Genomic DNA, 24,663 nt, shown 5'->3' with positions numbered 1-24,663 from the left:
TCATCCAAAATACTGTCATTTCACATGATAGGCTGCCTTTCAATCTCTTCACGGGTGGATGGGGGAATTCTGCGAAGTGTACTCCTGAAGCTGGCCCATGCTTTCAGGATAGCAACCATAAGAGGGGAAGAGGAAGATCTGAGGTGGGCTGTGGTGAAAACCCATCTGGTACTATGTGTCCAATCCTCTCCTGAAGTGGGCGTGCAAGACTATATGCATGTGATAAAGAAATCCTTCCAAGGCTCTTGCCCTGGCATAAGTCCTCTCACAATGACCTTGCAGAGTAAGGCTCTGCATTGTAGATCCGGGTCGATGATATTCAAACCCCCTTCTCTTGTAAGAAGAAACAAGGTCTCCCAAGCCACCCTGGCTGTAACATCAGTTGTGCCATCTAGACCACTCCATAAAAAATTTCGTGCGGGTCTCTTAAGCTGAGTGATACAATCCCTAGAGTGGCACCAACAAGAGCATACAAACCATGCTATGGCTAGAAGAACCTGGTTAACCACCACCACCCTGGAAGCCAAGTCAAGTTTGGCTGAGCTCCACAGAAAAGGAGCTTTCTTCTGATGCTCTCCAACACCGGAGCAAACTGTTGTGAGGGAGAGATGCCCACCCCAACCTGGCAGCCCAAATATCTGACAGAGACGCCCCTCTGTACCCAAGTGAAGGCAATATCATTACCCCAATCCGGGGTGTCATCTTCACAAATCCAAAAGCCATTGGATTTATGCCAATTAATGTGTGCACGTGCAGCCATGCAAAATAAATCCAAGGCTGTCCGGAAGAAAGTGAGTGTCCTGGGGGTGGCATCCAAAAAAACAGCCGTGTCATCTGCCGGCTCACTATCCAGGAGCTCTTCTTCCCGGCGGATAGGAAGCCTCAGCCCATAAATATCAGCTTGAGATCTAAGGTAGATACTCATAGCTTCCGCCACAAACAGAAAAGAAAAGGGGCAAGAGGACATCCCTGGCGGACTGATCTGGAAATCTGAAATCTGTCCCCTCTTACCCCCCCAATGAGCACCTAGCTACGAGCTGATCTGTAGAGAGAGGATACTCCTTTAATCCATGCATCTGAAAAACCAAAGCGAGATAGAGTACCCTCTAAAAAATCCCAGTCTACTCTGTCGTAAGCTTTCTCAAAGTCCAAGAGTAGAATGGCCAATCTCTGGCGGCTCTACATGGCCCATTCTGAGGCCTTCCAAAATGAGAAAATATTATCAAATATACTTCTGCCATGCACAAACCCTATCTGTGTGTCATGAATTAAATCTGGAAGAACTAATGGTTTTCGCCAGAATCTTGTAACAAGTGCCCAATAGAGTGATGGGTCTCCATTGAGACACTAGATTCCTATTACCCCCCTTTGGGATGAGATGAATGAGACCATCTGTAAGTGAGTCCGGCATCTCACCATAGTCCCACACGCCCTGCAGGGCTGATGTAATGTGATCACCAATCTACTCCCAAAAAGTAATAAAAAAGGAAGGGGTAAGTCCATCCAAACCTGGGCACTAAACCTTGTGAAGGGCAAGTAATGCAGTCTTGAATTCTGCATTGGTGAAAGGTGCATCCAGAGAAGCATACATCTCATCCTTCACCAGTACAAGGATACACTGCCAAATAACCTCTCTGGCATCATCTATAGCCTGTGTACCCGAATCTGTAGTAAGAAGGAATAAAAAATAATCTGAAGCTACACGCATGACAGCATCAGGATCTGACTGTAACACCCCATCTGAGTCAACAAGCTGCGAGACACTATCTCTACTATGTCTGGGCCCATGAGTAGAGAAAAAGTGTTTGTTGACCTTGCCACCAATCTGTACGATTTTGTCTGTACAGCCAAGAAAAATCCGTACAGTTTTGTACATGTTGTGCCTTCCTCCTTGTAAAGCGTTGCTGCTTCCAAGCCTTTTCCTTAACTCGAATGGTGGATTATTCCTATGAGAAAACCTTTCACAAAGACAAGTCGGTTTTCAACAAGAAACAAAAACAGGTGATGGATTCAGATGATTCCCTTCATGACTCTACTGAGGCTCAGCTTGTTTATGAGGTTATGCATGAAGGGTTTGAAGACACCCGTAAAGGTTGGAAAGATCCACTTCCCACCACTGGCATTATGGTGGAAGTGGATGATATATTTGATCCAGTTAAGGAGTATGCAAAGCATGCCATTATAATTTTCTTCCTAGGACTGATGCCTGCTGCAGTAGATGTTGGGAATTGGTTGACTCGAACCCTGGGTGGTTCTTATGTCAAAAAAGTTCATTATGCAGCGAGGGGCTTTTCTGAGATCATCATGGCTGATGAGGAGCACCGTTAGGTTTTGCTAGAGCACTCTCCTCTCTTCTATGGCCATACATCGGACACCCTTGCCTCAGTAGTACAGAACTCTGCCACCAGATCCTTCCCTACAACCCAATCCACACGGGCTTGAGATGGAAAGATGCCTCAAAACCCCTGGTTTGACGACGAGTACAGAGAGGCGCAATCCCACCTCACACAAGAGCGAGCCCTAGGTCAGTCATAGTTACGCTAAAACGCCGAAACGGTGCAACAAAGGCCCAAAATGCCGTTTCCCCCGTGCCAGACCCCCCCGAAACGCGAAACGGCCCCGAAACCCGAAACGCAGGCTGAAACGGCGATCAGAAACACCGAAACAGCATCTGAAACGCCGTTTCAGACCTAAAACATGCTGTTTCGGGCGTGACCTAAAAAGAGGGCAAAATAATAAAAATGCCGCCCGCGCCATCACGTGTTTTTGCCCTTCTGCCTGTTGCTCTCCCCCCCGATTTCTTGCCCGCCTGGTTCTCTCCCGAGTCCCGAGTCCCAGCCCTACGAGTGGCTGCTCTTTTGGACACCTGGCTTTGGTCACTGGTGAGCACATTTCCTTTCTCGAATCTCTATGCTTCTCTTGCCACAAACATCTTGTTGTTTTTTGGCTGCAACCATTGATTCTTGGCTTTTCCCTTTGAATGATCTATTGCAGCTTGTACAAGTGCTCTTTTTGCTCATGGATATGGCTTCACAAAGCGTTGTCCCTCAGCAAGAGAAGGAGTTCACCCAATCGGATTATTGGTGGAGAAAAGTTGATTTGGTAGGCAAGTATGACTCCAAGAAAGGAGGAGCTCGCAAGTTCAGATGCAGATGGTGTGGATTGGAGCAAGGAGGGAACCTTGATAGGGTCAAATGTCATCTTCTTGGCATTAAGGATGGGGGGATTGGGCTATGCTCCGTAATCTCACTACAAGAGAAAGAAAGGTTGCAAAGAGAGGTTGAAGTATTGCCCACTACAAAAAGGGCAAAGACAATGGCTTCCACTGGTGTAGGAGCTTCTTCAGGTGCTCATGCAGCACGTGTTCAGCAGGCCACTACATTTCGGAGTCCTCTTCCCTCTGCTACTACGGCTTCTTCTTCTGCGAGTGCACATGGAGCTCCTGCTAATATTCCTGCTACATCTGGGTCTACTTCACATAGGCAGGGCAGTCTTTACACATCATGGCATCCACAAAGGAAGGCACAAGTAGATGCAGCTGTGGCCCGATTTTTTTACTCCAATGGGATTAGCTTCAATGTTGCTAGATCACCCTACTTCAAAGAGATGGTGTCAGAAATCAAAACATTTGGATCCACATATACCCCTCCCACATTTGATGCTTTGAGGGGCAAGCTTCTAGAGGATGAGGTGGTGGCAGTTAAGCAAGCTATTGAACCTGTGAAAGAGAAATGGGTAAAGTATGGGGTAAGTTTGGTTGCAGATGGATGGAATGATGTGCGAAGTCACTCACTAGAGGGTATCCTTGCATATTGTAGGGGATCTGCACTCTACATACACTCCATAGAGTGTGGAGTGCAACAAAAAATAGCACCTGTATTGATGCAAATGTGGGCAGATGCAGTGGGATATGTGGGGCCGTCTAATGTTTTGCAACTTGTTTCAGATGGGAAAAATACCAATAAGGCAGCAGGTGCATTATTGGAGCCTCACTCTTCAAAAGATGGTGCCAACTCCTGATGGACGGCGGAGGATAAAAGACCAGCTTGCCAATTATTGCAATAAGGAAGGCATGTACGGATGGTCAGATGCACAGCATGATAGGTAATATTAACTCATTTTAATTTTCAGATTTTAGGAACTTGTAATTTGTTATTTAATACAAAATTAGAAATCTGAAATTTATGAGTTTTGGAATTTCAAATTTCGAGTTGGGGCTGTTACATGGTGGGAGGATTATGGAGCTGATTCCCTCGAGTTGTAAAAGCTTGCCATCCGCACTCTAAGCCAAGCTTACATCTCCTCTTCTTGTGAGCGTTTGTGGAGTAGCTTTGCCCATATCCACACAAAGAAGAGAAATCGTCTGTGAACGCAACAGGCCAATGATCTTGTCTTTGTTAATGCAAACTTGCGTTTGCTTAACAAGATGAGACACGAGTATACGCACGACAAATATATTGGATTTCATAGCCCAGATGATGCCCACTCACCTGATGATGATGATTTGTTAGTAGAGGAGAATGATGATGAGGAGGAGGAGGAGGCAGAGGTTGAGTCTTAGGATGAGGATGAGCTTATTATTTGATCATATATGATATCATCCTCGATGTAGCCTTTTTTGGGTTTGAGCTTTCTTTTTGTTACTATGACATTTGGGCTTTGAAAGCTGAATTACCATTTATGAATCATGATTGGTTTCTTAAATATCATGAATCATGAATCATTTTTCCATTTTGTAACTTGTTATAGGATTTATAAATTACCCCACCTTGCGTAATTGAAATTTGCATTGTGTGATTGGTAACTGGTTGAACAATGAAAGTTGAATCTCCAAAGTTCAAAGTTACAATCAATATTAATGGTACTAGATAGAGCTATAGCTTATTGTGCACTTTTTTTGAAGGTAGAGCACTCTAAATGTGTGTATGCATTACTCTAAACCCCCTTTTGTAAACCCCCTTGATGACGTGGCGTTTCCCTGTTTCACCCCCTCTCAAAAATCCCGAAACGTTTCCGTTTCCATTTCCGTTTCCCGTTTCCATTTCGCCGTTTCCCGTAACTCTGAGGTCAGTTGACGTAATCTAAGGCACAACGGATCTTTCGACGGTTGACACACCGCAAGAGACGGGCCTTTGTCAGCTACCCCTCCGCTATAACTGCTCCTGTCCTCCCCAGTTCTTGTTGCTCCACCCTTGCCTATGTGCTTGCACTTCGCACCCTTTTTCAAGAGGGGGCAACATGTGTTGGACGATTGGGATGTGCCATTGATGCTAGACACCCACGTGCTTCTACCTCCCCACGTGCTGCCACCCCTCTGCTAGTTGCTTTTGTCCTCTCCACTTGTTGCTGCTGCACCCCTGCCTCTATGTTTGCACCTTGCACCCTTTTTCAAGTGGGGGCAACATGTGCTGGACATGCAGCTAGTGTGGAATGAGTGGGACGCATAGTTGGTGCTAGGTGTGTAGGAGGTTCCAAAGGAGCACTGCGAGGGGGAGCCACACTGGGTCTTTTCTTCTCTTTAGGCAACCTCTAGTAAATTGCCCAAAAGTGCTGCAAATGGGTGAAAGGAAAGTTCTTTTGGAGCCATGCACCAAGGGGTTAGCCTTAAACACTATGCTTGTGTCTTTAGGAGAATTGAAAGCCACATTGAAGAAGCCTCATCCCAATAATCAAACATTAGAAAGGAGGGGACCGAGGTTTGTAGGTAAGGCCACAAATATCCAATCCTTGGCCAATGAGCTAGAAGAGTGGGACCCTCGCGTACATAAACGGTGGTGGAGCTTTCAAGATCCCCATCTTTTTGGATCTGTAAAGTCTTATATTTTGAGAAAATGTAGGTTCTCATGGCCAGTAGAAACAGTTGAGGATTGGCCAAATGGATATCCATTCGCCAATCAAAGGTGAGAGGCCAACTCAAACATTATCTAATCTCTGTCCATCATTTTTAGGAGGCTGAAAGAGGAGGGGCTGAGAGAGAAGGGACAAAAGAGATGCTGAGAGGGGATGTGCTGAGAGGTGAGAGGAGGGGCTTTTAGATGGCAAACGATATTTAGTCTTCCCTATTTATAACACATTTGGATTTATTTGATCTCCCATTTAAAGCACAACGTATTCTGTTTTGACGTGCTATTTTTAATCCCTATGAACAAAATGTCCAATTTGTTGAAATTCTGTTCAATGGTAAACAGAAAGGTTCAACTCCTTTGAAATAAAAGAGATTCCTTTGGAGCCCAAATTTTTTGAGACTAAATATAATTTCGTTTGTAAACAAGTAGTACTGTGATAGTATATGATCTTTGGTAGTCCCTATAACCTCACTCTTGTTTTTTGGGGTTCGATCTGTTGGTGCCACTGATTCTCCTATGTTTTGTAATGACATACTAATCTCAGCGTATGGGATGCCGTATATGCTTTTACATCAGCAACGTATTCTAGGAATGAAAATGTGATGGTTTTCATTAAGACTTTTTTTTTTCATGAAAGTAATCTCAAGATCTCATGACAGAGCAATGAAGTTGTGGGATATTTCTGCAGGTATGCTTATGAGAATGATGTTATCGTGGTACGCATGACCAATGCTTCTCAAAATTATGCATTTGAATACTTGGGAAATAGTAGTCGGCTAGTCATAACACCATTGACAGACCGTTGCTATCGTACTTTGATGGGTGCTCTTCATTTAAACCTAGGTGGTGCACCTGAAGGACCTGCAGGTTACATCACATTTCTGAACTCCGTTACACACATTATCTTGTGGATAACATGTAGAATCAACACAATATATAAATGAGATTTCAAAACAGCTGTCTCCTATATTAGGTATTTCTTTTATGATATCATAAATCCCTTATTTTCTTGACATGAAAAACTGTTCAAACATCTACAATAGTGGAACCACCACTCAAAATCAAGAAGAATCCCAATATGAGGTCTTTCTTTTATGTTATCATAAATCCTTTATTTTCTTGACATGAAAAAATGTTTTACTCTTTCCAAACATTTAAAATAGTGGAACCACCACTCAAAATCAAGAAGAATCATATATAATGTACGTTGTGATGAAAGAAAATACGTGGGAAACACAGCAAGAGAAAGTGTTGCTCCTATATAGAGGTCTAAAAGAAGGCCACAATATCACAGGTATAATATTTCAATGACATGGAGGTTTAGGAGTAAAATTTAGTAGGCGAGTGCTCCATAGTACAGGAATAGGTATACCACATATGATGGGCCAGAAGTATTGGCTGTGAATTGTGTTTGATGGCCTCATCTTAGGGAAATGATGGTTTATGGGTCCTGCTGGTAGCGGAGCGCCTCCTGTCATATGAGCTGTTTCCTTGTCTCTATTACCTTGATAGGCATTGCTTTTAGCAGGTTTACCTGTGGGAGAACCCCTCACTTTATGTGGTGGCGTAGATTCCCCCATGTCAATGGGGCCTTATCCACCTTCTTGCAATAACTCCATTCTTTTATCTGCTCTACCAAAATCTTTCTTGTTAAAACTGTGTTTTTACCTCTCCGCCGCATATATTCATCTATTTGCTTCTGCTTCTTTATGGCATTCGCTCTAGGCTGTTGCATACAATTCAATGAGACTGTAGGCTTTCTGGTTGAAAGCAGAGTCAAGCTCCCCAGCTTATTTTATTCAGTGGTGACTACAGCGTCTGCTAGAAAATCACACGTCACTCTGAGCCCATAGCAGCACCCATCTAACTTACCCAAGATGTCTGAAAACCTAGACATGCCAGCTCTCTTTGCACCTGCTAATGGGTTCTTATAAGCAGTGAGCTGACCAAACTAGTGACGTAGCCTCCAAAGGGCTGGTGTGCGGTGGATAGCACAATTGTAAACCTTTTCAAAGATTAATCAAGACTTAAAATTGCCACAAAAAGGTTAAATACGGTTCAAAAATCCAGGCATGAAATGCATACATATGCAAAACTGAATCGCATACAACGTAATAGGAAAAAATATATCTCTATGAGAATGCACTGGGATAAAAGTACCAAAATTATATTGTTACAAAATGTGGATTCCTTTGAAAATTTGGGACAAATACACCCATTTTGAAAAAAAGGATCTCCCCAAGAAGATGGAAAGCTCAATATACTCCTGAAACCAGAAATGGAACCTTAAATGTGCCCCAAGAAGGGGGGGAACCAACACACCTGTGGACTGAAGAATAGGGATCCCTAAGAAGCCTAAGAAGGGGGAAAACCTATATGTCCAATGATTAAATAATGGGGCTTGCCTTGGCATGAACGTTAGGCCCATAGAAAGATGTGGTGTGGTGATCAATGGTGGAGTGTTTGAAACTATGGAGAAGAAAATAATATTGGCAGGGATGGCTGAGACACATGGACTATAGAAAATGCAAGGCGTAGACTGCAGTGAGTCTACGCCCTCCACATAGGTTTGATTGATGCACACGTAAAGATGGCTGCAATTAAAATACCAATCATTGGCTAAAAGATGAACAAAACTGAAATGCAGCAGCTAGCTGCAAGAACACAATGAAACCACTACATAGCCTAGCATGAGAGGAGGTGGAGAGATTTCAAGGAGAAGACTTCCTTTGACTTCTCTTAGAAAGGTCAAGTCCAATCTCCTATGTGGCAGTGACCTTGTGCACCTTTTCAGGGGTACGGGGTTAATTCACCCTAATCGAACAATGGAGAAGAGAGGCCTTTCATGGGGGATTGAGGAGGAGAGTGGCACGTGGTACAAAAGAATTTATCCCACATATGATGGGTTGTGGAGTAGCCTTGGAGTAGTGGCCATGGATTGTATCTAAAGAAGATTTCATTTAGAGGAATGGAGATCTTTAGTTGAGTCTTCTCTATCATTGTTCTTCTTCTTGATTGAATATATAGAACAAACTCTTCTACCATTTTGGCGATCCTCAGCTGGTTGGGGAGGGACAGCCCCCCTTCCCCTAGGTCGTACCCACCATGACAATTGTTGGTCATGTCTATTCGATTCTAGGCTCCCTTATCTTTTTCACTTCAGCCTACCCCTAACCTCTCTGATCGCAGAACACCATCCTCACACCACACTTGCCTCCCTTCCTTCTTGACAGTCTCTCATCTTTCCTTAATGTCCTTTGCCTTCCACACATCCCTCACTCCTCATCACCTCTACAACTGTTGCAGATATTCTTCTTGAATCTCACCTCATACGGCTCCTCGTCATTCAATTAATATTAAGAATAGAAGTACGAAATCCCTTTTGGTTGTTACCCGATACAAGAGGATTCACCATTGGATGTGCTGATAGAGTTCAGACAGGGGATTCAATCCTTGTGAATCTTTGGATGCATAGCTTTTCGAACAAGGCCGCAAGTAGGATATCTGTTGCGTATTCAGCTCCCGTTGCAGCTACTACCGCTGTGTTCCTGTTGAATATATAGAACAAACTCTTCTACAATTTTGGCGATCCTCAGTGGGGGAGGGGCAGTCCCCCTTCCCCTAGGTCTTACCCATGACAATTGTTGGTCATGTCTATTCGATTCTAGGCTCCCTTATCCTCTTCACTTCAGCCTACCCCTAACCTCTCTGATCGCAGGACACCATCCTCACACCACACTTGCCTCCCTTCCTTCTTGATAGTCTCTCATCTTTCCTTAATGTCCTCTGCCTTCCACACATCCCTCACTCCTCATCGCCTCTACCATTGTTGCAGATATTCGAGTTCAATCCATTCCAACCAGGTGACAACTATGTCGGTGAGCTAACGAGGTGACAACTATGTCAGTGAGCTTACCAGGTGACAACTATGTCGGTGAGTTGACTAGGTGACAACTATGTCGGCGAGCGAACAAGGTGACAACTGTGCCGCCATGTCAAACAGGTCACAACTATGTCAACTAGAGATAACCGTGGTCACTTGTGTACTCCGGCAAGATCTCTCATGAGTCCACCTAAGTGATCATGTCATAACTATGTCAATGGTGGTGCAGAGCGGCAGCCAGCCAGGAGCTCACATGGAGGAGATAAATGCACACCAAAGGATTCAAAGAGCTAAGCGGCGCACAGAGAGGTGCACATGGGGTCATCATATCACCAACTAGGAGGAGGCTAGCGAGTCAAAAGTGGTTGAAGCCATGAAGAGTCCGAGGGGTGGAACGGCTAAGAGACACAGAGCCACCACCAATGGCAAGAAGGGGATAAGATTCTCAGCTAGAGAACAGGACCCTCCATGGGAGCGGGGGGATGATGGGGTGGGGAAAGGAGGGAAAGGGCATTCTATGATTGTAAGGGGAACAAGATAGTGACAAGGAGGTTTTGAGTCGGGAGCTCTCTCCAAGTGTAACGTGGTGGTGTCCTGCTGGTGTTCTCCTCTTCTACTCTTAATACTATGCTTCCCTCCATCTCTGTTCACAACTGTAGCTCTCCTTCACCTCGTGTATTTTCCTCTTCATCCCCCTTCACTTGGTATAACGGTCCCTATGTTATGTGGCTTGAGTTATCTTGCCTTAATATTTAAGGATGGCTCTTGTAACTTTGTTTGCTAGGCTTTCATCACTCTTGCACTCGCTCGCACACCTTCGGTGATACCATTTTCCTCACGCATTCCGTCGTTGACAACATCGTCCCGCATGCACCATCGGTGACACCAGTGGCACTTCCCTACTTGTTCCTTGCACCAGTGGCCCTAGGCCTCTGGTAACACTTTCGGAAGTGGAAGGACCCCCCCCCCTCAGGCAGTTTATGGCGATTATGGTGGGACACTATTGGTGTTGAGTAGCACAAGTGAAGTGGTGTTCTAGGGTTCTAGGGAAAGGTCTTATACCGAGTAGTTCTAAAATGTTTGAAGGGGCTAGTGAGAGAACTAGGAGGTACTTGAGGAGAGTGGAGAAAAGACTTCCCGTAGACCAAAATTGGTATAAGAAGCATTACGTGCGATGAAAATTGGCGAAGTCCTCAGGGCATTTTGGTGCGTAGTACCTGGGTACTATATACACCAAGTCCTTGTACTTCATTTGCATTGAGCATTCTATTGGAGTTTCTATGTGACCACTTTTTGCTGACTTGTGTTCAAAACCTTTCTCAATTTGTTCCTTCAACTTAACCATGGCTCAATACCCTACAATAATTGGTACAATGATGAGTCTAAGGCCTTACGCTGTGAAATCAAATTTGAGACTAAGCATCACCTTTTTCAAGCGCAAGGTAGAGACGATGTGTGAGTATCATTCCCTAGTCCATCAAACAAGCAGGCTTCGTTTGGCCGAGCTCCAATAGAGAAGCGTGCGCCGAACACTCTTAAGGACCGGGGCAATCTATTGCTCTACTGTAATGTCATTACCCACCTGGCATCCGAGATATCTCGCTATCTGGCCCCACGGTATCCATTTGAAGCCAAAGTCACTCCCCCACTCACGGATCTCTTGTGTCTTCTCAAAGCGTGTAAAGAAACCTATAGATTTCGTACAGTTTATCCGTGCCCCCGAGGCCTCATAGTAAATAGCCAGGGCGTCCCTTACTCTCTCCAGACTGGCTGTGGTGCCCTCAACATACAAGGCTGTGTCATCTACAAACTTCGAGTCGAGTAGCTCCTCCTCTTGTCTGATTGGGAGTCTCAACCCTGTGAGACCCGCCACCTGTGATCTCAAATAGTAGCTCAAAGTCTCCACCACAAACAAGAAGAGGAAGGGAGTGAGTGGGCAGCCCTGGTGGACCGAGCGAGAGAGAGGAAAGGCCTCGCATGTGTGTCCTCCAATAAGCATCTGACTAGAGCTCCGTGCATATAACACTGAAACTCCTCTGACCCATATTTCTGAGAAACCCAATCTCCTCATAGTGCCCTCCATGAAAGACCACTCCACCATGTTGTAGGCCTTCTCAAAGTCCAAGAGAAGGATGGCCAGTAGCGGCTGTGACTCCTCCCTGGACCAATTCATTGCCTCCGAGGACGTGAAGATGTTGTCCAAGATGCTACTCTGCTAGACAAACCTAGTCTGTGTGTCATGGATGATGTCAGTAAGATGAGGTCGTAACCGCAGACTCAAGACCTTGGTGAGGATCTTGTATGCAGAATCAAGCCTCCACTATCGGATGTCTGACCTATCTCCCCCTTTCGGGATCAAACAAATCCACCTCCTGCTCAAGAACTGAGGGAGAAAGCCTATGTCAAAAATCTCCTAGTGCCAGGCTAAAGGGAAAGGGGTGGAGATAATCTCCCATAAGTTCTTGAAAAGGTCGGAGTCAAGCCATCCTCACCCAGGCGCTTCTGGGTTGGGAGAGCCTTGAGAGCTTCCTAGAGCTCCTCATCTATGAAAGGCTCCTCAAGTCTGCTGCATAAGTCCTGCGAGACTACTCTCAGAACGTGATCCCAAACTAGCTCTCGGGCCACAAGACCAGGTGTGGTCATCCTCTCTGTCTATAAAAACCGGTGGTCATGTCCAGAATCTTCTGCGGATCAGTGTCTGCAAGTCCCGGAGAAGTCCCGGAGACGCTACAGTTGTGTGCCTGCCGATCGGGGCCCAGTGGTCTGAAAGAACAGCTTCGTCATCCTGTACCCCTATTGCGACCATCGGGCGCAAGAGGAGTGATAGGAGAACTCAGCCCGCCACAACTTCGTGTCCTGAAGCTCAAGACGAGCGCTCTCGAATCTGCCACTAAGCCACTGAGAACCTGGGTCCTGCTCCCTGAGCCTCTCGATGGAGGCGAGGTCTCTCCTGAGAGCCCGCTCACGCTCTTGAAGGAACCTCCTCCACCAAAGGGCATGAGCTTGCAGCTCCTCACTGCTCCTCTGAATCGCATCGGCCACCCACGCAGCCCAGCCCTCACACGGTGTCATCTCTGACTGCTCCCAAATCCCTGCCATGACCTGCTGAATCTGCTCATCCTGTAGGAGGTCCTCTGGAATGCGGGCCCCCTTCTGGGGGAGACCTCGGCGGGGCTGACCCAAGTGAAGTACCACTAGAGAGTGGTCTGACCTCCTGGTACTTGCCAGAATCCCAATAGATCCGCCTCTGTGTAGTGCCCAGTCCCAACATAGAAATGGTCTAATCTCTCTAGCAATCCATCGTGTCTCCTCTGTCCAAAGGAGAAGAGAAGGCTGCTAGGTGTCCTGCTGAAATCTGGCTCTCTCCACGGGTCTCTGCCACCACTGATTATGAAAATGAACTTCTCCCAGGTGCTACGCTCTGCTGCTGGCATCTTAGAGAACGAGGCGCCGCCTTGCTTGTCTTCGCCAAACTCCAGGTTGTTGAAGTCACCTCCAACAATCCATGATTCTACATCCGGAAGACACTCTGTCAGCCTCCTCCAAAAGGCCGGGCGGTGCTGTCTACACGCTGGGGCATACATGTTCAGGATCCCAATCCTAGACTCTCCCGTCCGAACTCCCATCCAAACTCCCCGTCTTGGAATGAGATCGCCCTGATCGTAGATCTCTGGAGCCAAAGTCTGTGAGACTGAGATGCAAATTCCTCCGCTCTGTCCTACTGCGGGGGACCACTCCTGTGAACCTCTCCCTGGGAAAAGGTGATGGTGTCGTCTGATGTCTGTGGCGGCTGAAAACATGTGGTCTTGAATCATAAGGATGTTCCCACTGCCCACCCTACCACTGCCCCCTACAACTCCTGCCGGAGTATCAGGTACTGCGGTTGGCTACGAACACAGTCGTGGAGCCCGTGTATGTTCCAACTCACTATGGTCTAGCTCATGAGGATGGGGGAGTCGGGAACAAGGCTCTCCTGTGAGTGGGTGCCTCTTCCAAAAAGACTGCCTTGTGTGATTTTTCTGGGGGTTTGAAGGGCGAGTAGTCAGTGTCTGTGCAACATCGTACTAGGGTGGATACCAGCTCAATACCTATTTTCCATGCCCACTTCATCATGAAGGAGGCTTCCACCCCGAATAGCTCTGCATACTTCTGGAGGGGCCAAAAGTGTACCTGCTCCACCTTTGTCTCTAGCGGCAATCTAATAACTCTTTTTGGCAAACTACACATCGGCTCCTCGTGCGTGAAGCTCAGCTGAAAGTTCACCTCCGTGCCATGGGCGTACCAAAGTTCTAGTCCCTGTGGCCCCATCCACTTGTCCATCATGAGTGTAATCAGATTTTCCAAAATAGCATCAAACACCTCCGAGGACCACTTCTCCAACCTTGTGGAGGCAAACGGAAATCTCTAAACGGGGTGTGACTGAGATTCCACAGCACTGATCAAACCCCCCTTCTGGGGATGAAGGACCATGAGCGTTACCTCCAATGGTAGAGGATATGAGTCTGGAATCTCCAGATAGTTCTATGGTCCTAACCTCCAGAAGTCCCGCGGTAAGGGACGCCAAGACTGGAGGTTGGGAGCAGCTGACCGAGAGGACGACGAGCCTCGTCCCTCAGGATCCCTCCCTTAATGGACCTGCTGCTGCAAAGAGGAAGCAGAAGGGGGCATCATCGTTTCCTTGCCTGCTGGGAGGGGTGTCGAAGCGGAAGAACTTGCTACTGAAGTGGAGAGGGAGGCGGTGGGAGAGGGAGGGATAGGGATGCGGGGGACAGAGGGAGGGGGGCGGGTGGTGAGAGTGACCATAGAAGGGGGAGCTGAGGGGGGGGGAGGGGACAGGGGGAACCCTAGAGGGGGAGGGGGAAGTGAAGAGGAAGAGGGGGAGGGGAAGCGGGAGGGGGAGGAGGAGGGATAAGGACGACCTCAGGCCCCCCTGTTGATTGGGCTCGTCTGAATCGGCTCGTCCGTGGCCCCAGTCGGGCTAGCGTCTGCGGCTTCCGCCATCGCCACATTTGAAGCTCTTGGGGCTCGTTGCTGCTACAAGGGTGGGTGCGGGGGCTGAACCTCCGAAGCTGGAGGATCGTCTAGATGGGTGGTAGCCCCTGCCGCTGGGGGAGGTGGCTCTTGTTGTTCCTCCTTCGAGGCCTCTCAGTCAACCCTGTCCCTCTCTCTGCAATTGGTCCTCTGCCTGCGGCACTTGCAGGCTTGCTTGCTTGGTTTCTTTTTCTTTTTAACCTCGGTCCAGTCCCCGTCTAAGGAGGTAATCCATGGGGTCTGAGACTCATGCTGCTCCTGCCTGAGAGGACATTGGACTCGGGCTTGCTGACTCTATCTACTCTGCGGAGGAGGGGGGGGAGGCGCACGAGGGAGGCCACGGGGGCAATCTCTAGCGAGGTGACCCATCTGTCTGCACCAAACACACTGGCCTGGTAACCCGGAAATCTCCACCCTCTAGCGAAGTGTGCCCCCTTCAAGGGTCTCGAGAAGGATCAATTTTGGGAGGGACTCTGGGCTCTCAACCACCAGTCAAATCCTGGGGACTCCATCATCTGCTAGAACTGAGGTGGCCAACTCTGGCGGGGCCTCGAGCACTGTGCCAAATGCCCGACCAATGGAAGGGAGGATGGCTCGATACTCCTTGGGGAGCCCTCAGAAGCGAAGTGTAAGTGAAAAATGTGGACCATGGTGTATCATATCTATGTCCTCCACTGTGAACCCATGATACCAAGGAAAGAGGTAAACAAGATGCGAGCCAAGGAGGATGGGACTCTGCTCCACAAGTGTCGAGGTAGTGTCAGGGGAGCTCAGTTGGATGAGGAAAACGCCTCTTCCATAGATGGTGAGCTCCTGGATGTGGTCTCCCTCTAATGCCAAGCTCGCCTGGATCCACTCTCGCACATGTCTCCTTGTAGGCATGAGGCGCCCACAATTCTACCCACAAGCACCTTATCCTAAAGGGATTGAACTCCCTGCTGTACCTATTGCTTATCAGCTGGGGAAAGAAGAATCTTAACGGTTGTGGGATTCGAGGGTGCTACCATAGAGCCCCTCTGACCAGACCAAAGGTCGCCACCAAGATTTTCTTTCACCTAAACAAGCACAAGTGCCCCCGCTACAGGGAGGAAGATGAGGAAAAAGGGGGGAGAGGAAGAAGAGCATCCGAGGGGGAGGCAGAGACGAGGTGAAGAGGCAGAGGAGAGAGGTGGAGAGGGCGGGAGGGAAGGTAGAAGGGAGAAGGGGAAGGAGAGAGGACGGAGAAGAGAAGGAGAGGAGGAGGGAGTGATGGAGTGGAGGGAAGGTGGGGGGGGAGCGCCTGCGGGGGGAGGAAAAGCGGAGGAGAAAGAAGGAGGGGGGAAGCGGAAGGGCGGGGGGAGGCGCATTGGCGGGAGAGGAAGGGAGTCGGTGGGAGAGGAAGGGAGTCGGCAGGAGGTGCGAGGCAGGCGGGCAAGAAAGGAGGCGGGGAGGCAAGAAAGCAGGGAGAAGGAGGAGCGGGGAGCGAGGGCGGAGGAGCAGCATGGGGGCGGGAGAGCGAGATGGCGGGGGAGGCAGGGTGGAGAGGGGGCTAAGGAGAAGTGAGGCGGAAGGGAGACGAGGAGGAGCGGCGGGCAGGGCAGCAACCAGGAGCAGCGAGCAGCGGGGCAGCAGGCTGCCGCAGGCGGAGGGGGCGAGCTCACCGAGCAGCTCGCTGCTTTGTGGTCCTTGCCTTGAAGCTATGACCACTAGTCACTTGTTTCTCATGTTAGGCATGATGTGTTTGTGCCTTTAGTGATGTATACTTGTCATATACTGAGATCTATTCTTGATGTATTTTGGCACATTCCATTTTTGGGATAGTTACTTTGTTATATAAAGCATTAAAAAATTTTACCAAAAAAAAAGTTTGTGCCTTTAGTGGTTTTCTCTTGGCCATTTGTTGAAGTCAAGAATAAGAAGGAATTGGCTCTCCTTCATGTTGCACTTTGCTGATTCTATTCTCATTTTGGATCATTTTCACGTTTGGGTTGAGAATTTTTCTCTCTATACATAATATTTACCTTATGGATCTGGGCTTCTCTTAGATAGCATCCCCTTCCCTTTCTAACAATAACATATATATTTTCCAGAGAGAAGATACAATGTTACAAGATCACTTTGTAAATATACTTATTTTGCCTCGTTAAGAATTCCTAAATCAGGAGATGTAGAAGGATCACTTGCACATTGATACAACACCAATTTGACATTGACCCAAATTCTTCTATTTTGGGCATAAACAGGCACAGGTAAGACAGAAACTACAAAGGACTTGGCTAAAGCCATTGCAATGCAATGTGTGGTTTTCAACTGTTCCGATGGTTTGGACTATTTGGCCATGGGAAAATTCTTCAAGGGTTTGGCAAGTTCTGGTGCATGGGCTTGTTTTGACGAGTTCAATCGCATTGAGCTTGAGGTATTTTGACTTGGAAATGGTGAAATAATTAAAGGTTAGAGATACTTGTTTAACAACACGTTATGATGAGCACAACTTGTGTTCCTTGTCAACTTGTTTTTCTTGCTTTCATTGTATTGAATGTACACTGGATATGCTTCTTGCAGGTGCTTAGTGTGATTGCGCAACAGATTCTAACAATTCAAAGAGCAAAGGCTGCACATGTCAAGACATTTGACTTTGAAGGAGTAAAGCTGAATTTGTGCCCGACCTGTAGTGTATTTATTACCATGAACCCTGGCTATGCTGGGCGGTCAGAGCTACCAGACAATCTGAAAGCACTTTTTCGTACTGTTGCAATGATGGTCCCTGATTATGCATTGATTTCGGAGATAACTCTTTATTCATTTGGCTACCTTCAAGCCCGAGAGCTTGCAAGAAAACTTGTAGCAACGTATCAATTGTGCAGGTAAGCCATCTGTAGAGCCAACTGATGGTTTCCCAAATACATTTTAGCCTTCGACGATGGGGGGTTTCTTAAAAACAGACACACAATGGCCTAGATAATAGGATAGATTGTTCAAAACGAAACTGTGGTCTTTTCCCTAACTAATTCATTTTTAGAATGATTTGGGATGGTGTCATGGTCCCCGTTGCATTTGCCTTACTTTTATACTCTACATATTTCTGAAGGGTAATCCCTCTCAACATTCTGAAGGAATTGTTCTCCAAAATACATGTGGACAGTTGTAATGCATGCTCTATGATTTTATTTTATTTTTGATGGATTCTCCAGATTATGCATTGCTTCATCAACATATGTAGACAAAGGAAATAAGGAGGAATTCTGTATTCATTGTCTCCTTGTGTATACAAATAACTTGGCTAAAATTTATCAGCATGCATTTGGGTGAGGGATCGTTTCTGTTTCAGTAAAAAGGAGTAGTCTATTGCTGTCTTATTTACAAATCCAAAACAGTAAGTCCTCTGCTGCAACAAAAAATATGGCAGTGAACAGTTATCGAGCCAGAATCATTATGATTATGGAATGAGGGCTGTTATATCAGTACTGCGTGCTGCCGGTGCTGTTAAACAGAAGTTTCCAGAAGAGGATGAAGCTGTTCTGATGCTAAAATCTCTGAAGGATGTCAATTTTCCCAAGTTTCTTGCACATGATATTCCTTTATTCGAAGGAATCCTTTTGGACTTGTTTCCTGGGGTCGCTCTATCAGCTCCTGACTACACAATTATGCGAGAATCTGTTCTGTCTGTCTGTGCAAGGCGCAACCTTCAGCCAACACCCATCTTTATAGAAAAGGTGTAAACTCCTGACTATTTTGACTCTTTTGGGGGACACTCTACACCTTTATAGAGAAGGTGTAGACGCCTGACTATCTTGAATTTTTTGGGGAAAACTTGCATATATGAATGGATACCGCAACCTTATTCTTGAATTTGGGAACTGTTTCTGCAGATATTTCAACTATACGAAATGATTCTAGTGAGACATGGACTCATGCTTGTAGGCCTCTCTTATGGTGCAAAAACTGAAATCTACAGAGTTTTAGCAGCAGCACTGAGTGACTTATGTAATTCTGGTAAAATGGAGAATGTAACCAAGTGCTCTGTAATTAATCCAAAGGCTGTGTACATTGGTCAGCTATATGGACAATTTGATCCCATATCTCACGAGTGGACTGATGGTGTTCTTGCAAAAACTTTCCGTAATGCTGCAGTGGATACATCACCAGATCGGAAGTGGATAGTTTTTGATGGTCCAGTGGATGCGGTAAGAAACTAAGATCGGAAGCCTCTTTGAATATACTATTTTGTGCTTTTGGGCCATAAATGGTTTATGCTAACTGCTCTGCTCACACCGAGGCCCATATCATATGGTTATACTGTAACACAGATTTTTAAATTTTCAAAACTCCAAATTCAAGCACAATTGAAAGAAAGAAGAGCGAATGAAAACTCCAAAACTGAAACCCCTTTTGATTGCATTTGAAAACTCTTCAAAGATCCTGTACACAGCAAACTTTTTCTTTTTAAAAAAACGTGATCCCCCCTTGACAAACAGGTCCACTTCGTTTTCACATCTACCCCTCTCTAGAATTCTCCATCTGTCAGCTCATCTCCTAGACTCTCCCCCCCTTTCTCATTTACACCTTACCTTATTCTTTTAAGGCCAATCACTATACCCACCCCAATGGGAACATGACCACTCAACATGCTTAATTACATAACCCAGGTTCTAGTAACCCAATTGACGTGGAAACAACCCTTTTCCTTCAAGCATGCTTAATCTCTCATGTTGGCACAGAAGACGGCTTTGTCTATTCAGCATTTGCCTCAAACATCATTCATAGTTTTTCGCAAAACGGTTCATTGCTTCATTTATGGGTTGAAATCCTTAGGCAAATTATTTTTGATCTGGAACCTTTTGCTTCAGTTTTTCATGTGGCTGTACCGATCCTCCACATATACTTTTTCCTTTCATGAAGCATGATCATCTTGATCAAATCAGGAAATGTTGCCGAAATCTTTGACGAGCACATCTTTCTACACCCTTGAAATGTTCTCTTTGATAGTGGGAAATTCCTTCAACAATTTTATTATGCTGGCAGTTGCAATACCCTCATGCATGTACTTTGAATAATGCCACAAATCTGTGAATTGGGGATTCAACAAATTCAAGATATTGCATCTATTGATGACAGATTAAGAAACTTGGAATGCCAGACTTTGGCTTCAAGTCCATTTGCTCTATCTCAAAGCCACGATCAACAAGAATTGATTGGTTTTTCGAACCTAGAGGATCGCCAAGTGTTAATGAGGTGCTGCAGAAATATGAACAAAAATTCCAAAATAGATCAGAAATCACACTTTCTGAATGACATTTCCGACTCCAAACTCCACGAAAATGATAGGAAACACACTTCATACAACTTGGTACTCGTCATAGAATGATTTTGAACCATTTAGAATGCATCAAAAATAGATAAAAAATGAGTCTTGAGTGAAAAAATAGATCAGAAATGAGTCTTGAGCGGAAAATAGAGAACATTATTCCAAAATCTGCTGCCGTATTACAGAATTGTGCTGTGCAAGAATTGCAAGAAATCTGAACTGCAATGAATAACGTCCACACAATTTGGCGGAAGCTGCAGAGGTCGGTTGAGGAGGAGCGGATCCAGATCCCCAGCGATCCTGATCAATAGGGTGGGCCTATGGTCGCCCCTACTCCCCCCCGCCCCCCCGGATCCCTCTCCCTCTCCATTCCCTCCCCTTCCTCCCAAGCTCCCCCCGCCCCCTCCTCCCCCCCTCACCCTTCCTGCTATGGTCATCCTCACCACCCATCCCCATCCCCCTCCCTCCGCCCCCCCCCTCCCCCTCCATAGTAGGTTCTTCAGCCTCCCCTCCCTCCCTTGGACCCACCTCGACTCCCCTGCCATTGGGCAAGGGTAAGACAGTGCTCCCTTCCTTTTCCTCGTCGCAACATCCCGTCCCCTATGCTGCACTGCTGGACAAAATTGGTCTACGTCTCATGGATTATGTATGAAAGATGGGGTCTCAGGTGCAGACTCAAGACCTTGGCCGAGATCTTGTCTCCTCCCTTCGGAATCAGGCATATCCAACCCCTGCTCAAGGAACGAGGAAGGGATCCTAAATCAAAGATCTCTTCGCAGGCTAACCAGAATGGGGTGGATATGTGCTCCCACAAACAACAAAAAAAGGTCGGGGTCAACCCATCCTCCCCTGGGAAATTATGAGCTGGAAGTGCCTATAAGGCCTCCCACAGCTCCTCATCCATGAAGGGTGTTGGCGTCTGCTGAGACCCTGTGAAACAACAATGGGGATCTGCTCCCAAACTGCCTCTCTAGCCAGAATCGAGATGGGTCAGGTCTCCTTTGACTGAAAAAGTTGGCAATAAAAGGCTGTGGTCATCTCAAGTATCTCCTGGGGCTTTGAGTGCATCTGCCCTTGTGAGTCCCTAAGCCTCTGAAGCTATATCCCTGTTGTCCGTGGTCCTGTGGACTGGAAGAACTATCTAGTCAACCTGTCCCCCTATTGGACCCATCGGGCCTGGGAGGAGTGGTAAGAGAAGTCTACTCTACGGACCTCCAAGTCTTGTAGCTCTAAGTGTGCATTCTCGTGGCAATCCTCCCTGAACCACGGGGACCCCAGGTCCTGCTCCTTGAGTCTCTCGATGGATGCAAGGTCTGTACACAAAGCTTGCTCTTGCTCCTAAATGGCAGCTCTCCATCTCATGGCCTGGCCCTATAGCTCCTGGGCTACTCTGCTATATCTGCTCAGCCACCCATGTCACCCACACCTCATTAGGACTGCCCTTGAGGTGTCTCCATATCTCTGCCATCAGTTGTTGTGAACATCTCCTCCTGTAAGAGACCATTTGGTATACGGACCCCTTTCTGGGAGAATCCTGGACGGGGCTGCTCCAAGTGAAGGACTGCTGGTGAGTGGTCTGACATCGTGGTGGTGCCCGCTAGAACGCCTATGGACCCACCACATAGAAGAGCCAATCACCAATGCAGAACCTGTCTAGGTGCTCTAGTAGCCCATCATGTCGACACTAGCCAAAGGAAAAGTTCAAGCTGCCTGCAAGCCTGAAAAGCTCTGGCTCTTGCCAAGGATCCCTGCCACTAATCGCAAAGACGAGCTGCTCCCACATACTCCTCTCCTCATCTGGAATCTCTGTGAAAGAGGCACCTCCCTGCTTATCCTCCATGAACTCAAGGTTATTGAAGTTCCCCCTAACAATCCATGAGTCCATCTCTAGGAGGTAATCCGTGAGCCGCTGCCAGAAAGCCGGACGGTGTTGCCTGCAAGCAGGTGTGTACACGTTTAGGATAACAATCCGGGCCTCTCCTGCTTGAAGGTCCAACCAAATTGCATGGCCTAGGATGAGCTCACGCTGTGCAAAAACCTCTGAGGCCATCGCTTGAGAAACCAAAATGCATACTCCACCACTCCTGCCAATAGTTGGGGACCAAATCTCTGCGCCTCTCCCCGGAGAGAAGACAGTGGTGATGTGCTATGTCTGCTGTTGAGAACATGTGCTCCTAAATCAAGAGAAGATCCACTGGTCTACCCACTAGAGCACGCTGTAATTCCTAGCGCAAAATCAGGTACTGCGGCTGGTTGCGTGCACAATCGTGGAGCCCGTGCACATTCTTTCCCCCCCCCCCCAAAAAAGATTACTTCATTAAGTATGAATGAAAACTGTAAGAGCAAGCTCAAATGTGGGAGTACATCATGCCATGCATGAGAAAAAAAAACCAGCTCAAAACGAGCTAACAAAAGTCCAAGGTGGAGGCTGAAAGTGCCACCTCAACCTTGAAGGAGACTCAGAGAAGAAAGGAGATCCTCTCCAAACTCTAAAAAAAATACCTCTCTGCACATTCCAACTCACCACCGTCAAGCTCATGAGAAAGGGACTGAAGGGAACAAGGCTAAAGCCTCGCCTATGTGTGGGAGCCTACTCTAGAAATCGAATTTAAGCGACTTTGCCAGGGGTTTCGAGGGCAAATAGTCTGTGTCCGTTCGTCGACGAACGACTGTCTCGACGACTGGCTCAATCCCAACCTTCGGAGCCCAATATTGCATAAAAGAAACATCTACACCAAAGAGGTCAGTGCACTGTTGTAGCGTCTAGTAGTAGAGTCGTGAGAAAACCACCTCTAAAGGCAAACGAATCACAACTACGGCCAAACTTTTGACCCGGGCTTTACTAGAGAAAAGCCAAGATGAAAGTGCGCGGGACTTCCATGGGCCAGCCAGAGAACCATACCTTGTGGTCCCAACCAACCGTCCATAATCTCATATACCTAGTGCTCCATCATCGTGTCAAAAATCTCAGAGGTCCACTTCTCCACCCCTATGGAGGCGAAATGGAGGATCTGAATTGGGTGGGTACAGGATCTCACCGTGCTAATTCATCCCTTTTGGGGATGGAGGATTAGGATGGTGAGCTCTAGGGGCATCAGGTACGCATCTGGGATCTCCAAGTACTTCCACGGTCCTAGCCGCCAAAACTCCCTCGGCAAGGGTCGGAGGTGGAGGTGTGAGGACTTTGTCACGGAGCCCCTCTCCTCAGAGGTATGAGAAGAAGTTGTATCTTGTGTGGCCGAAGCATTGCCATGTTGCTGTGGAGAGGACGGCCTAGAGGCCTTTGCCTTCTCCTTACTCATAGAATAGGAATCCTCCGTTGGACCTGGCGGGCTGCCCGAGGAAGAGACTACAGGCAAGGCTGCTATTGTCTAAGAGGGAGGAGAGGGGGTTGGGAGCGGGTGATGAGGGTAATCACTGTAGGAGGAGCGGGCGGCGAGGGCTAAGGTGAGGAAGGCGCAGGATGGGTTGCGGAGAGGGGGCAGGTGGATCCGAGGGTAATGGGGAAGGCGGTTGGGCGGGGTTTGTCACTATCTCAGCTGTTGGTTGTTGCGGCGGTGGAGCCTGTGGTCCTTGTGGCTCCCTCTTTGATCTCTGAGGAGGGGTTACAAAGTATTGGTGCTCTAAGAGTCTCTAATGTCTACTCTGGATGCTGCGGGAGATTCGGTGGCAAAATGGAAGTTGCTCCTCGAGAGGGGTCTGAAGAATGTCCTAAAGTCGAAGGATCTCTCGTTGGAAGTTGTCAAGGTGTGCGAGGAAGAGGCCCTGCACTAGCTGAGGGAAAGGAGAGGGACTGGAGGGGGGATGGGTAGTGAGGGTAATCATCGTGGGAGGAGCAGGCGATGGAAGCGAGGGTGGGGGAGGCGCGAAAGGGGGATGGGGAGGGGGAGTTGGCGGGTCTACTGGGGGGGACGAGGAAGGTGTTTGTGCAGGATTTGCCCTGTCCTCACAGTAAAAGATCGATGTAGCGGTGGCACGTGCAGGGGCACTTGTGATCTCTGAGGCTCCTCCTCCGGACTCTAAGGAGGGTGGGTCGGGGGGGGGGGGGGGGCATGGGTGCTGGTGCTCTGGAAGTCTCTAGCACCTACACCTGCTACTGTGGGTAGTACTCCTATTTGTGGGTCCCTGACCTAGTCTCTCTATGCCTGCACTACTACCTGTGCTCACCTCTTGTCGTTGGTGCTGTTGTTGGTTCTTTTTGGCACATTTTCTCCGCTTCTTTTTCCCTACCTTGGTCCACATTCCCTTTGAAGGCTCAACCCAAGGGGTCTAGGACTCCGCCTGCTGACGCTTGGACTGCTCATGTGTTTGCCTAGGTGGTCTCCGAGTCCCACCCTCTCTCGTGTCGCTATGCTGCCCCGGTGACTCCTGTGGAGAGGGGTGCACTCTCCTCAAACCCCTCGTGCAATCTCTGGCTAGGTGCCCCTTCTTCCTACATCTCAAACACTATCCTGATCCAAACCAGAGACCTCTACATGCTAGCATAAAGTACCTCCCTCCAAGGTCTCCAGGAGGATCATCTTGGGTAGGGTGTCTGGACTCTCTACCACCAGCTTGAGTCAAGGGACTCCATCATCTGTCGCCATTGCCGACTCCGACTCTGAGGGGTACTCTAAAAC

At 47.6% G+C, this 24,663-nt stretch overlaps 1 protein-coding gene across 1 annotated transcript in view; it reads left to right on the top strand.

Annotated features, from left to right (window-relative positions):
* LOC147886979 (uncharacterized) overlaps positions 1 to 24,663 on the top strand; it is an 874,612-nt gene that overhangs the window by 529,449 nt on the left and 320,500 nt on the right. The window contains exons 19-23 of the mRNA XM_087394085.1: positions 6,535 to 6,713; positions 16,983 to 17,155; positions 17,302 to 17,603; positions 18,146 to 18,452; positions 18,609 to 18,923. Of these exons, the coding sequence (XP_087250211.1) occupies positions 6,535 to 6,713; positions 16,983 to 17,155; positions 17,302 to 17,603; positions 18,146 to 18,452; positions 18,609 to 18,923 (1,276 nt within the window). The remainder of the gene's footprint in view (positions 1 to 6,534; positions 6,714 to 16,982; positions 17,156 to 17,301; positions 17,604 to 18,145; positions 18,453 to 18,608; positions 18,924 to 24,663) is intronic.

The sequence above is a fragment of the Dipteris shenzhenensis genome, chromosome 23 (assembly GCF_047967505.1).
Source record: "Dipteris shenzhenensis isolate YYH24624 ecotype China chromosome 23, Dip_SZ_1.0, whole genome shotgun sequence".
Lineage (NCBI taxonomy): Eukaryota > Viridiplantae > Streptophyta > Polypodiopsida > Gleicheniales > Dipteridaceae > Dipteris > Dipteris shenzhenensis.
This window is presented reverse-complemented; position numbering and strand designations above follow the sequence as displayed.